General features: G+C 44.1%; 1 protein-coding gene across 2 annotated transcripts in view; it reads left to right on the top strand.

The window, feature by feature from the left end:
* The window catches only part of pax7a (paired box 7a), a 43,772-nt gene that overhangs the window by 22,532 nt on the left and 5,927 nt on the right, over nucleotides 1–15,313 (top strand). For both annotated transcript variants that reach the window (XM_037251499.1, XM_037251500.1), the window contains exons 6-7: nucleotides 4,714–4,879; nucleotides 4,969–5,159. In XM_037251499.1, the coding sequence (XP_037107394.1) occupies nucleotides 4,714–4,879; nucleotides 4,969–5,159 (357 nt within the window). The remainder of the gene's footprint in view (nucleotides 1–4,713; nucleotides 4,880–4,968; nucleotides 5,160–15,313) is intronic.

Consider the following 15,313-nt stretch of genomic DNA (forward strand, 5'->3'; position numbering starts at 1 on the left):
CCACTCAGGAGGCCCGAGCTGTCAATATATTCTGAGATTCCGACGTTGGGCTTTGACTCGCAACACAAACTCAGCACCTCATAAAAGGCAGCCTACTCCCTTGTGTCCGTGCCTAGGCTGTCATTTTAAGACCCCCTCTCCTGCTCTCACATCCATCTTTATCAGCTCCCGCTGTCACTTTCAGCAGCAGTTACCAGCGCTCCTTCGCCAGCGCATTTTATGACCCCGGCTGACAAATTGCGGGATATGATCCGTGCGAGCCGTTGAAGGCCCGTCACAGTGGGAGGGAATTCTTCCTTCTGCAGTATCTTTTGCTTCAGATATCAACTATCATGTCAACATGAGCGTGAATATCAAAAAGCCATGGTGGTGGTGGTGGTATGGAAGGGTTATAGAGTGGAAATGACTGGAATCGTCAAGAATCGTTTAAAACTGAGATACATATATATTTACCATTTACAAGAAGATTACATTTTAGATGACGATCATGGAAAATTCCATTCTCAAAGACACCTGTTGACAAAAATAACTAAATGATGGAAACATTTGATTTTTCAATTTCAGGCCACACTCAAATTGACAATTCAAAAGCTAAAAATAAGGATTAATTGGTGAAAAAAGATTTTGAACAATGCTACGGTATTCTTCAATTGCCGATACAATGATGAAGACCAATTGGCTATATTCAACTCTCACATTTCTCCTCATTATACTGAACCAGTTCGTCCTCGTGTGACTCTGTAAACCCCGCATGCCGCCGAGTGTGTCACAAGAGATCCTCTTTCATGACCAATAAACATTCTGCGTGTCGCTATCATACTTAGTGGAATCTAATAAGTTATAAGGATCGGCTTTTACGAAGCATGAAAATCAATTGTTGAGGTGGGGTAGGGGGCAAAGTTTCTCACTTTGTCTACGGCTCGTGCTTACCATTTGGGTTGGTGTGTCTGATTTTTCATTACACTCATGTCTACAAACACTCTACGGACAAATATATATTTGAGGATACCTCAGAATCGCACCTGTAAGATGTAAAAATTGAGGAAAGTCAGCCATTCTTTCCTTTCTCAGCTTTTTAAAGACGTCTAGTCCAACGCTTGATTGATTCTTATTAAATGACTCAAGTATGCTCCTTTTTGTTCCTAAAATGCGGCTTTGCAGCTCAGACATGCCGCGAATTCATACGCAACAGAAACCAAGAGGGATGTAAGACAAAGTAGCGATTGTTTCACTATCAATTGCCCACCAGCGGCAAAAGAGAGACGATCACAATGGAGCCCGGTGGCGGCAGCCGAACCCAACAGGCAAACTGTATTCCCGCCAGTGTGGGGTTTATGTTTCATAAAGGCACAAATAGGATTTATGTAGATTGTGGTTGGAAGAAATTGTTGCCGCGCGTCAGAGTGAATGTTCTAACACTTTCTTATTATTAGAATTTAAATGACTTTGGTACAGTGCTTCTGTACTCCTGATACTTATCAAGTTAATCCCACTCTCCTCTCAAATTCACACTCCTAGCTACTTTAATTAGCATAGTGCCAGCAGTCTGGAAGGCAGCGGGAGGAGGAGAGGGAAGAAGGGGAGGGGGCGATGAGGAAAAGAGGGTGAGGAAGAGTGATATTGCGTGGTAGGAGACTGGCGGAGTGTTTGTGTGTTGAAGCTGGTTGCATCACCCCCCCCCCTCATGTGTCGGGGCTGGATATTTTGTTTTGTCATTATCTCGCCTCTCGCTATTCATCTGCAGCAACATGTCGCAAATTGGCTTCCGAGAGGCGTCACACATCCGGTGTGCACTTGCCTGCTATTGACGGCATCCTTCATGGGGGAATTGGACGCATGATCCGTCTATTGAAGATGAACGACTCGCTAGCGCAGTATGGAGACGATCTCAGATCAGGGACGATATCAAAAGAGACACGGAGGCAGCTTACCAGCAATCGATCCTTTTGGCGAAGGGTGAATGGACGATTGTGAGGCAAATGTCTTGATTTGAATTGGAGGCTAAGGCCATGCCCACACGAGTTATAAAACCTTTAGTAACTGCACAGACAATGTTTTAAAGAGCCTGTGCAGTGAATTCAGAGATTAGTTTTAAAATGCATCGTTGGAAGATAAATGCTGAAATTGTGCAGTACGTTCGAACGACATAACCCGGTCCATACTGTTTACTCCAAATCGGCAGTTCCGTGCTTCCGTATCTTTTTTGTATATACATATAAATGATATATTTGTATTTATACCCACAAATCTGCAATCTAATATTGGGAGCCCATATAAAAAAAAAATATTTTATATAATTAGACACCTCCCATATGCTTTAAACACATTGAAGCGTGTTAAACTTTCTCACACACTTTTTAAAAACTTTGAAAATTTGGACACACAACCACACACACACACACATGCAAAATCATTGTTAGCATACTATTGGTAGAACACGGTATGATGAGAGTGCATGCTCAACCAAGTGTGTCCAATGATTCCTGCACTTTTGCACTGCATGAGGAATACCAGCACTGATCCGAAGCCAGCGAGGTTTGCACACAACGTAGGCAACCTTCACCTTTGGTCCTCCTCCATCTCCGCGCTTCCTGCAGCAGAGCTAAGCTCGCAAGCCGTCCTCCGTCTTTGCCTTGTCCAGAGCGCAAATATGCCAGAAACCTTCTTAACGCTTTGAGAAGTAGGCCCGTTGTGCAGGTAGATACGCAAGTGGCGAGGGAGCTCTCCCTGTATGTGCCGCTGCAGAGAATTAAACCGGATTGGGGAGAGCCGAGAGGAATTGTGGTCCAAGGTGACTTTGTGATCGGGTTCCAGGGAGCAGCCTGAAATCTGCGGCTTGGGGCTGTGTGTGGATGTGTGGCTTTGGAGTGTCAAAGAGCCTCAGGCTAGGACATATGCACATCGTTTGACCCCTTTAGTTTGTAGGGTGAACTTTTAAGTGTTGAAAAGGAAGTCTATTGGATCGCTACAGAAATTTTGTCTTGATGGGACCTCATTAAATTGCCACTGCTAAAATCTATTTTGAAAATGGGAAAACAAAGAAAAATATGTAAGGTGTGATAAAGCTACAAGAATAATAATGTAATTTTATACTACATTTAATTTTCATAGTACTATTTAAACTTTTATTCGGCTAATTTCACTCCGTTATGGGAACATTTAAGAAACATTTTACCTGCCATCTAATTCAATCGTTATATAACGCAACTATATTCAACTGTAATAATTATTATTCTAAAAGAAAGTCATTGTAATAATTAGTTTTGTATAATATATTATTTCTGAATGTAATCAACTCTATTTCTTTCTGTTTTAACAAGTTAACAAGATGGAATACTAAATAAAAACAAACCAAGCGTGAAAAATAACAACATACATAAGTATAGACTGCATGCTATACTGAATACCTTAATAATATATAAATCTGAGGCTCAACATCATCGTCAAAACGCTTAAGCCTTTTTGTGGCTCTAGCGATGAAACGCCGCCTCGCTCTCCTTGGATGACAACGAGGGGGGGGGGGAGGAAGTGAAAATGAACATAAAGCAGGGCTGGGGTGAGAGGATGAGGTCGGAGGTGAAGTGGCACTGCGGGATGAAGAAAGGGGGGGGCGGGGAGGAGTGTGTGTGTGTGTGGAAGTGAGGGGTGGGCGAGGCAGCTGTTTGTCTGGCCCAGTCGGAGTTTGGATAGTTCAGAGTTGCGAGCACGCTCCACTACATCCCAATAGGAACCACTTGACTGCAGCCACACATCACATTTGTTTTGCGGGCGCTGATTGAGGCCACGGCAGATGAAGATTTCACCCTATTCCAAAAGTCACACATTCAAATGCGGCTAAGATCCCGTGTAGGCCCTTTCTGATGAGTTTATGTGGATGTTTGTGTGTAGAAAAAAGGAGGCACCTCCTCTTCTTGAAAAAAGAAAAAAAAAAAAGCCGCAAGTGTAAGTCCCCTTGAAAGTGTCCCTGTTGAAGGACTGTTTAAAAAGGGACGCCCCCCTCTTTGTGCCCACTGTTCTGGTTGGCGTATGGAGGGGCTTTTGTGCCCCTCTTTCATGTGCGCTCACAATGGGCCGGGCCGTTTGAAACACAACAGTAGATGAACTGCGCTGACAGTGTATTAAACTCTGATGAATTGCCTGTGCGAGGCATAGATCAATGTCCTTCAACCCCCCCGAGCACGCAGCCAAGGCCGGGCCTTGTCTGGGCTAAATGGAACAGGTTGCCGGCTCCTTTCACAAGGCCTGATTATATTCATGTTTTGTTGAAGAAGAAGCCTTTTTAAAATGTGTAAATCTTTCTAAAGAACTCCTACTTTTTGGGTCTTTTCATTCAGGGGGTTGAGATTGTGTGCTGCTCGTTTCGGGAACGCTGTCCGTCTAGACGAGAGTTTGGAGACGCTTCTTTTTTGGTTTTCTAAATAGCAGTCACATTTGAAATAGGGAAACTATTAGTAGGGCTGATTAATCATTTTGCCATGTTTCCATTAAGGCATCAAGTTGCCACAAAAAGCGCAGTCAGTTGATTGATTGACATATAGAATTGTTGTTGACCAAGAGTTTTGAAGGGAGGATTGAACATTGCGCCACTTTGTTTCAATAACATAAAATATGCACAAATTTGGAAGATTAATGAATTTTGAATTACTTTTTGGATCTAATAGGCAAAAAGTGACACTTTCAAATCTTGTTTTTACTCCCTGACATCTCCTTCAGGTGTGGTTCAGCAACAGACGGGCAAGATGGCGTAAGCAGGCCGGGGCCAATCAGCTCGCCGCCTTTAACCACCTTCTTCCCGGTGGATTCCCACCCACCGGCATGCCCACTTTACCTACGTACCAACTCCCGGAGGCGAGTTACCCCGGCACCACACTATCGCAGGGTGAGTGCATTTGTCTGCCTTATTTGTTTTTATAATTATTTTCTTCTTGGCTTGAAATCCTTGCTTGTGTACGTTTTCCCCGCCGTCAGAGGGCAGTACCTTGCACAGACCTCAGCCCTTGCCCCCATCCTCCATGCACCAGGGGGGCCTGAGTGACAGCAGCTCAGCATACGGCCTGTCATCCAACCGCCACAGCTTCTCCAGCTACTCCGACTCCTTTATGAGCCCTTCGGCTTCCAGCAACCACATGAACGCAGTCGGCAACGGGCTGTCCCCGCAGGTTAGTCAAACGCCATCATGTTCCTCTCGCTCTCCTCATTTATAAGAATTATGTCATCGTATTTGAGTGCAATTAAAATGTTCGGCGGTATAACTACCAACGTGGGCTTTTATGTGCGCCTTCCAAAGCGCCTGGATTTATTTCAGAGACTCCAAATTGCTACATTGGTAAAACAATTGGATTAACATCAACAAATTAAAATTCATCTTGATAGTTGACGGCGAGCACTCGAGCCGTTCCAAACAGCCACTTTCCTGGGACGTCTAAATCCTGCGCGTCGCAGCCAGAACACACGGAGATGAAATAATTAGCTCAAGCTTAAAAATGTCGACCCGTAATCTTCTTGGCGTAATTGTCTGCAGCCACAAGACTCCAGTTTCTTTTTTTTTCTACGCCCTTATTTCCTTTCTGTTTTATTTTCAAGCAATTGCAGAGAAGTTGGGCACTATTTTTACTGTTTAAATCCATTTCAGGGCCTCTTATTTCCTGCATTAAAAAAGAAAGAATGTTAACCTCTTCGGGCGCCGCGGTGTAGTTTGAGCTTTAAGCGGCAAAGAAATGATTTGTAAATGATGCAAATCGTGTGTACGGAGTGAATTATACACAATTACCCATCAAGACTGGCCAGCCTTGCCCACCCTCACCGACAAGATGCGGTTAACAAGCAGAAAATAAGATTGAAATGGTGCGTAAAGAGTTGAAAATGAATTTCAATGCCGCATTTGTCCACAATTACCCCCATCGTTCACGTATTTTATTTGGGTCCCCCACGCCCACCCCACCCCCTTTTAAAATATTTCTCAAAGCAGATTCTCGGTATTACTGTTTTTTTTAGTAGAAAGAATTAAGGATTTTGTGACAAAAAAGAGATTTTCTCTCCTGCCGGAGTGACGGAGGAGGATAACACGGCAGCTCACAGCGTGTTTGATTGTTAATCGTGGCGCAGGGGGCTTTAGCTGCTAATGCTCCGGCTGAGAAAACTGCAAAAGAAAAAAAAAAAGCCAGGAACACTAAAGTCATTTGAAGTATATGTACTGTAATACAGTTTTTTTATATTGCTTATGTAAGTTGAGTAATTACTTTCTTTTAACAACCCAAACACAGACTCATTAGTTATTTAATTAGTTAGTTTTAGCTAACTAGCTAGCTGATGAGTGACAGCTTTGTTTTATCAAACCAAATACTTACAACTTTGAAGATGATTGTGAAATATCACACTTATAATGGATGGTACTTGGTTTTATTAAAACCAGTACTCGAGTTTTTGAAAATGAACTTTTTCTAGTCCAGTGGCAATTGGCGACGTCGTTACTGTGTTTTAATTAAGCAAGTTTTTGAAAATGATCTTTTTTTTTCGTGTGTGTTCAAATGTGTATTTTTGGGCATGTTTTTTGGTCGATATTTTGATGCGTCATGCCACGCTAGTGTGCAAGGTCGCTCGGCATTCCCATCAGTCTCTCAGCATGCGAACCAAACGTTCCCACTGGCAGCGGAATCAAAGTTCACGCCGGCGGTTGCGGAGTCCCGCCGAGTGAGCAAACAAACGCGCTAACACGCGAGCGGTTAGTGCAGCTGGCTTGCAATTAAACATATTCACCTACATTGCAAATTGAGTTCATTGGTCATGATTTGCAGTTCTTGATGAGGAGAACATATGAAGAGCAATTCATTAGAATGGAAACGAGTATTTAGGATTGGATCTGTTTTGCAGGAGATTGCCTATGCTTGTGCATTGCGAAGTGTTTGTTGCGAAAAAAAAATATCTCAGCTTCCCAGCAAATGGGCTGGAGTGGCGCGCCGCCAAGTCCGTAATGGAATCCTGCAGCGTTAGCAAGGCCCGACAGGAGCCCCGCGTCCATCCCAATCCCGTAACCTAACCCGACAGCACACTTTCCCCCCCCTCATTACAGCTGGTGGAAAAGCTATCCAAAAAAAAAGTGAAAGCGCTGGCCGTTTTCATTGTGAGGATGTGTTTGGCTGCTTGAGGGGCGGCACTGGGTAAGCTGCGCATGGCTGGGCAGCAGCAATGACTCCAGAAGTATTTTCCTTGTTTTTCTTGTTGGTCCTTTGGAGGACAGCAAGACACAAAAACACACACACTCAACTCAAGTCCGTTCTTGCCTTTCTGCAATCATTGGGAATGAACATGGTTTCAAAAAACTAGTTAGCTTCAGAGGCAAGAAGTAGCCTTCTTGGAAGTAAAATTTCAGAGTTTTGACTGGCAGGGACATCTGCTGGGAGATGGACGCAAACAACTGCTGGACATTTGAAATTCAACAGAATAAAAAGAAGATGTTTGTAGTATTAAGTTGCAGCTGTAGTTACGGACTTCTGAAAAGACGTGTTTTTATGAATGTAGGCAAAGGGAAGGAATGTCTTTGGGGAGTTTAGTGCCTTAAGGACATCTGGGCGTGAAACTGGCCGTTTTTCAAACGCCATTTTCAATTTGATACCTGAACTCAATATTTTATTAACTACCATAGATGTCGCTAGATCCACCTCTTGCCAAAACGTGACAAAAAAATCATTATGCTAACACAAAAAAGGAATCGCCATAGAGAAATAACATTGAGGTCACAGTGTTCGTGAAGCAATGGTGAATTGAACACAAACAATATTGAATTATGTTATTATTATAAAGCACACTTTTCTAGGGTGGGAGTTTTCTTATTTCCTTTCCTATTCCTTTCAATAAGAAATACGAGTTGAGACATGTGGTTTCACAGAGCGGAACCACAACCAAAATATGGCCCGCGATAGAAACTACCCGGACATCCCTGCACTCCATCACGAGTGACAACCGGTTCAGTATCCCTGGCCGCCACGCGAGATGTCATTGCAGTCTTGATGGAGCAAGTTGAAAAAGTTTGATGAAAAATAACTTTTTTTTTCCCCGCAGTTTTATAAAAGTGTTTTGGAATGACAGGGATGTATGTGTGTGTACGTAGAGGGCCTTTGGGCTGTGTGAGTGGGCAGGGCCTTCACACACACACACACACACACACATATGTACACCGGATCAGAGGCAGTATGCGGCTCTCACCCTTGCCTCCCTTTGATCCGTGTCCCGGGGCCTGCCCGCCTGCCCGCCTGCACCGCACCAACGCACGCTGACACCATGCTCACCAGCGACTCCCCACAACTGTCTGAGCGAGATAAGCCAGGGGAGACTCCAAACTGAGCTGCTTCTCCTCCATTAGCCTACGAAGACGCTTCTTTAAAAAAAAAAAAAAAAAAGACGGGATGAATTATTTTTAAGAGCTCTTGTCGCTGCCAAAAAATGGAGAGAGAAGAAGTGGGGGGGTTGAAGTATATGGAACAATCTGGCTTCATTCTGCCTGACTTCTAACAAGACACCCTGCACCTGAATACCAATGAGAGATAGTTTTTTTTTAGGGGGGGGTAGTCCCCCCCCACACTATTAAAACTTGGGCATTAAGCCTCTCACCGGGCACTGTGTCAGCTGGCAGCCGACGCTGACAACAAATCAAAGGGGATGAGCACATTGCCCGCCTGCATTCACAGCACCAGCGCTCGCTCAGTAAGGGGGGTGTGAACCGGGGAGGGAAGGGTACATAGTGGTTAATTAGAAGTCCCATTAAAACAAATGCTGTTTCAATTTGGCAGCGGTTTAAAAAAAAAAAGACGTAAGAGGCTTTCTGTAAAAAAAAAAAAAAAATTTTAAAAAGAAACCCGCTGTTGGCAGCTGCCAAGAAAATCCAGAGACTGTAAATCATATCCAGTGGCTATAGTGTTTGTGCACAGATTATTACTGCTGCCTGTTGTGTTTGCAATACTTCTGAACTCTGAGGAAACCTGCGCTGAGTGTGACATCACTAATGTGCACGGCACAAGCAGAATGTGTGTGTGCGTACGCTGCTAAATGTTCCCATTTGGAGAGATGTAACTTCATGAACAAGACATCAATAGCAGCACATGTTTGACTAGTACAACGCAGACGCCCCCCCAAGACGTTAACAATGCTAATTTGAATTAAACATCAAATTGTAAATTTATCTGTCATATACATTTTGCCATTAGCACTCTGAAATAAATAGGAATGAAGGAAAATAATGACAAAAGTATGTTAAGACATCAATTCTTGATATGCAGTTTATGCACCACAATCCAGATCCTCAGCAAAATGTGTTGTGGCATCCGCACCACCCTTCCACTATCTAATTTTAGTGTAATCTTGCAAAAAAAAAAAATAATCCACTTAAAACTGTTTAAAAAAAAAAAAATTAGCTAGAATTGTACAAAGCACAGCTGAGACGTCCACCATGGACAAACACTGAAAAAAAATCCATTAGATTTTGATTACATTTTGTTTTGTTAATTCAAAACAACAACAAGAAGTTAAAAATACACACCTACAAACAAATATTCCGGATTTGGCGTCTCCGCTCATATTTTCCACGTAGCAACCTTGCCTTCCTCTCCATTTGGCTGCATGTCATGGCTGCGCTCACTAACCCACCCCCCGCTCCCCCTCCACCCTCCTACCTCCACCTCCACTGCCACCTTCCTCCCAAGCTCCAAAACGTCTCTCCCCTGGAGAGGCAGCGCCCAGATGAAAGGCTAAGGCGGACAATAAAAATGCTATTTAAATGCAAGGGTGTTTGTGTGCGAGTGAGAGATATTTCCCGGTGAAAGTGAGCTGCCGCATCCCGATAAATAATAAATATAAGGGGAATGTGATTTACATTTATCTCACCGAGGCAGCCAATATGAATTTGGGTAAATCCTAGAAGATGGGGATTTAAGGAGCAAAATGACTGCGACTGATTCACATGCTGTGTGTCCCACGCATTCACGATGCCTATAAGGTGCACTGCCGCCTTTATTACACAAGGAGGCACAAACTTGGATGCTATCGAAAATAAACAACGGTGATCCTGCGCAAGGTGACTTTAGCTGGCGTCAACAAGACCCTTATTCCAACTTAGGCAGGCTACTCCCTACATTATAAACACCTTCTTGTGGTGTTTGATTAAATCTCAACCACCAAGTTGGTTCTGGTGACTTCGACCCAAGACAGTCTCTCAACCCTGCACCCTCAAAAAAGTTGTCAATGGAGGTCTTGGAAGTATTTTCCCGCCCCTGAATGGTAGACCAGGATTTCCTCAAAGCCATCTCAAAGTTGTTCTCCGTGGCTTCCTCCTACGTCCGACTTTTTGCCTCAGCGATTACCACACCTTGTATTCCACTTGGTCCATTTGGGCTCAGTGGTTTTCCATCTCCCCTGGGACATGATCTCATTCCTACCAGAGGTGAGAGTTGAAGACCCTTTTGATAGGGGACTAGGCCAGACATTCCCAGCAGACCCCTCGTAATATGTTAAGGCTTGTCAGGTCAGACTGGCACCTTCCCCCACTACCCACCATCACTGCCAACGGTGAAGATTGTTCCACCATTTTCTTCACCTGAATGTCTAAGACATGTGACTGCAAGTCCAATGACAGCCACAAAGTCCATCATCAAAGTAAAGCCTGAGGTGACCAACACCTACTTGGCAACTCTGGAGAGGAAGAGTCCAACCCCTCTTAAGACAACTGGCACCAGAGCCTAAGCTCTGTGTCAAGGTAATTCTGTAATTAACGATGGGACCAACAAGGTCCCCGACTTTGACTGTGAGCCAGCTCCCTCCCGCAGATGGATCTTAGTCGACGCCCAAGGTGGGGGAAAATGCCATCCAAAAGTGTTTCTTCATTGGGCGTCTTTGCCTGGTCCCTCACCCAGGACCCGTTTGCCCTGGACGACCCTACCAGGGATATAAAACCCTTAACTCCTACAGGATCAAGGGAACACTCAGGGAGGAGGAGTCTATTGGACAAAAATCCCGTTATTCACATACACACATACTCATTAGGAATTCTAACCAGGTATGCCACAGCGGAGATCATAAGGTAAATTAAATGCCGTGATCTAGAATCACTAAAGTCATCACGAATTTGAGCTGAGCTCATTATCGGAAGCCAACGGTTATTTAGATACCTTGTTATCCTCTACAACCTTTCCAGCACTTGAAGAGCCAATAACAACCACTTGTCGTTGGCGGGCAGGTGAAGCGTTGGCGGTGACCCCTTTCCCTTCCTCTGGAGGTGCAAAGGTCACGTGAGCGAGAGGTTATTATGGGATGTCCGCGGGGTCGCTTTTACTGTGAACCTGCCATCCAGCTCGTGGATGTTGCGTGTGTGCGCATGCCACATGTGCTTCCTGTTAGTTCCAGATGCCACTCTGACAGGTGCATTGATGTGATTGATACCCCACTCTGACTTTTTACCCCGTCCTCTCTCACCTACACTTTCATGGCGGCGACCCCATTTTGCGCCAAAGTTCATTCGTAAAGCTAGCATCGAGCCGGCCAATAAAACCAAGCCACACGGCCGGACCTCAGCTGGGTTTTACGGCTCCTCGGTAGCTCCCCACTCAGTCTCCAGCTGAGAGCTATTTCACTATTTATTTACATGTAATTATGGCTATGAGGTGCAGATATTAACACTGTCAAGAACAATTTGACCTGACATTTTTCACCAAGCCTGGCCCCTGCTGGTTTTAGCAAACAAACCATCCCCACCCCTCCTCCTTCTTCTTCTCCCCATCATCCTCGCCTTCCTCCAACCTTTTCTCCAGCCGTCTCACTTTCTGCCTCCTGCTGCACACACTCACACACACATAACCAAAACTACTCTCCTAGAATCAGAAAATCTGCCGTTTAATTTAGAAGTCTGTGTGTGTGTGCATGTCACAGTGTGTGTGTGTGTGCGCACTTCTGGAAGGGGGCCTCTCTTGTTCCCAGTGGCTGAATCCATCCCATAGTTACTCAAGCATATCACTAGCAAAGAATAGACGACTGCTCCCCACACATTCTCCAATTGCAGTCCAATAGACGACATATTAACCTCTGGTTAGTGCGGGGCGGGGACTTGATAGCTTGTGGTGTGATGTGTTTAAGAGGTTAGTGGACAGCTGTGCTCACTCAGATGTTATGGCATTACTAGAAAGGTTGTGCGGAATAAAAGGTGGATGTGTGTTATTTTAATGTTTTGGGGTCAGGTATGTGCTCAGTGTATTTGTGTGTGTTAATAAGTCGAATATGGTTTTTTTTAATAAATAATGCTATTTTCTGGGCAATTTTTCTTTTGTTTTTTATTGTATTTTTGTGTCAAAAGCAGATAAAATTCTTCCTGGTTCTACAGATATTTGTCAGATATGGGAGTAAGATGAATATGAATTAGTTGTACTATTTGCCTGGGGTTTTTTTGGAGGGGGGGACTGGAGGGACAGGAAAAGAGTGACAGCTTGTTCCAGCGGCTTCTAATCATCCTCATCTGCGCCTCTCCTGTCAATGCCCACTTTCTGTCATTGCCAATCAGCCACTTAATTGAACACAATTAGCACCCCACCCCAACACCGCATTCTTCCAAGACCCCCCCACCCCCACCCCCCGCTACCTCTCATTCCTGGTGGAAGACACTTTTCACTTGTTATTAATGTGCCGCGGCCAATTAAGACAGTGGCATGCGGGCCAAAGCCCATCATCTGCTGCCTGCCACCGTCGCGCAACCCCCAGCTACCCCCCCACCCCCTTGCACCGCGCCACCTCCACCGTGACCAAAACGCTTTAATTCAATTTATGCAATCGCTGTTATTTTTAAATAGTCATTTTGTCTGCTCATATGAGGGGCCTGACTGCCCGCTGGGCTGCCCCCCCCCCCTCATTTTATGTGAGGGGAGGGGGAAGGGGAGCAGGACTTTACTCCTAGATAGTTGGACTTATTAGATAAGGTTGATTGGGCCTCCTATTTAGTGAATATAAGGACACCCACCCCTTGCCTATGCCTCAATTTGATCATTTATACAAATGGTAACTTTAGACAAAATGGACGCCTATATATAAATTAGAAAGTGCAATTCATTACTTTCTTACATAAATAATAATATTCAAGACATATGTCTCATAAATATCCATCCATCCGTTTTCTGAACCGCTTATGCAGTTTAAATTAATGACATTTTAAATCAAATTGTTTAAACAATAAATAAAAAATAAAAAATGCTGCATGTAAGCTTCCTAATTAGAAAAAACAATACCAAAGTAGAACATGTTGAGTGTGACAGGCCATTTTACTTGCTAATGTTCCATTTCCCAATTGCGTATTCTGGAATAGTTGACCGTCCCTTGTCAAAGTCAGACACTTCCCGGATGATCAGCGCCCGAGGACGAACCAGCGCTTCCCAATATCGATCTGCAATTCATGCGTCACCTGCGCGCATCTCCACTAATCGCTCTCCATCTGTTAAGGTGCTAAAATGCGACATTCTGCAGCCTTCAGATAAGTGGCACGCGTGTTGCCAGTGCTCATTTTTATTCCCCCACCTCCCGTCTGGCCGCCTTTGACCTCTGCCTAACTTAAAGGTACATCTCGAGGGCATTTCATTTGGGCCCAGCGCCGCAGCTATCGGTGACAGAGGAACTAATCCAGTCTTGCGCAGATTAAGAGTATTTGTGGAGCTGCGGCTGTGCTGGATGGAACAGAGGGGCTCTCGCTATCAGCTCTCCAGGCAGGCGAGCCCTCAGGCCAGCGCAGTCCTAAAGGAGTCTTTGTACTCCCCCCCTAAAAAAAAAAAAAATCCTCCACTTCACTTTCACTCTATCACTTTCTAGTTGCGTCTCCAGCACCCCCTGCCCTTCTTCAGATAGCTGTCACATTTCTACTCGTCCATTTTTTTTTACACACACAAAATGCTGCAGATTTCACTGCTGAATTGTATTTTTAACCATTTTAATGCACATTTTCTCCAATTTTATTTTGTAGTCCGACATGCACTGTTGCAGGTTCTAAAAAAAAGATGCAGATTTCACTACGGTATTTTTTAAGTTATTGCACCCCTTCCATTTTTTTTTTTTTACAAAAATTTGTGCAGTTATTTGAATGGGAGAATATGTTGCAGATTTTAATCCAGAATTTTTTTAGTTAAAAGTATGATCCCAAGTTTCGCTTTCTGTTCGTGTGCCTCCTCCTATAGGCCTTTGCATTTCCTCTCTGCTGTAGGTGCCGGAAAACGCTGCAAATTTCACTCCATAAGTCATTTTAACATTACACTAATGCATGTCTTTCTTTTCTGTATCACATTCTATTCGCATCATGGCCACTACTTTCCTTCTACTTTTGCAATTCTGCTCTCCTTTTTTTTCCACCCACACTGCTGCAGGTGTTTGATTGGGAGGAAAAGCTGCAGATTTCACTCCAGAATTATATTTCAAATCGTGTTATTGCATGTCTTTCTTTTCAATATCACTTTCTATTCGCGTCTCAAGCCCCGTTACCCTTCTTCCATGGGCCTTCATACTTTCTCCTTTTTTAACACACACTGCTGCAGGTGTTGGAACGGGTGGCTATACAGCGGATGTCACTCCAGAATTCAAGAATTTTTCATTTCGATTTCTCTTCATGTCTCGAATACCCATGATCTCCTTTCTATTTGGACTCTGCCGTCTTTTTTAATAGTGTTCAAAAGCTGCAGAGTCCATTCCGGAATTATATTTTAAATGGTATTAATGCAGGTCTTCATACCTACAGACAATGCAGGCACAGTGACAAATCTCTCCAGATCTCCCTCCAGAATTGTATTTGAAAGGGTATTAGCGCATATCTTTATTTTGCGTTAATTTCCACGCGGCACAACAACAATATTGCACAAAGGGAAAGTCGTCAAACATACACACACACAAAAAAGAAAAATGCAACGTGACTGTTGCAGACATGAGAGGGGAGCAATGAAAGGAGCTCTTTATGTGCCTGGAGTATGCTATTTATTTATCTGAAAGGATGCACATTGTATCAATTTACAATTCTCCGCAGGCTGCGGGCTTCGCAACTTGAGAGAATTAATTACTTTTTTTGTTATTATTTTTAAAGTAATCTATCTGTGGTGGGGGGGGGGGTTAGAGGGAACAGCCCGGAGCATTGTCCTTTAAACTAAAGTCCTGGCTCGCATTATCTCCCCGAGCAGCACTCGTGCGAAAACCGACAACAAACGAGCGGCTGAGGAAGAGGAAGGAGATGGGGGGGCGGCAGAGTATGACAACAACAACAAAAAAACAAATTGGTTGTCATTCTTTTGTGGAACATTTATGCTAAAAACGC

Source organism: Syngnathus acus, chromosome 5 (genome assembly GCF_901709675.1).
Source record: "Syngnathus acus chromosome 5, fSynAcu1.2, whole genome shotgun sequence".
In the NCBI taxonomy this organism is placed as follows: Eukaryota; Metazoa; Chordata; class Actinopteri; order Syngnathiformes; family Syngnathidae; genus Syngnathus; species Syngnathus acus.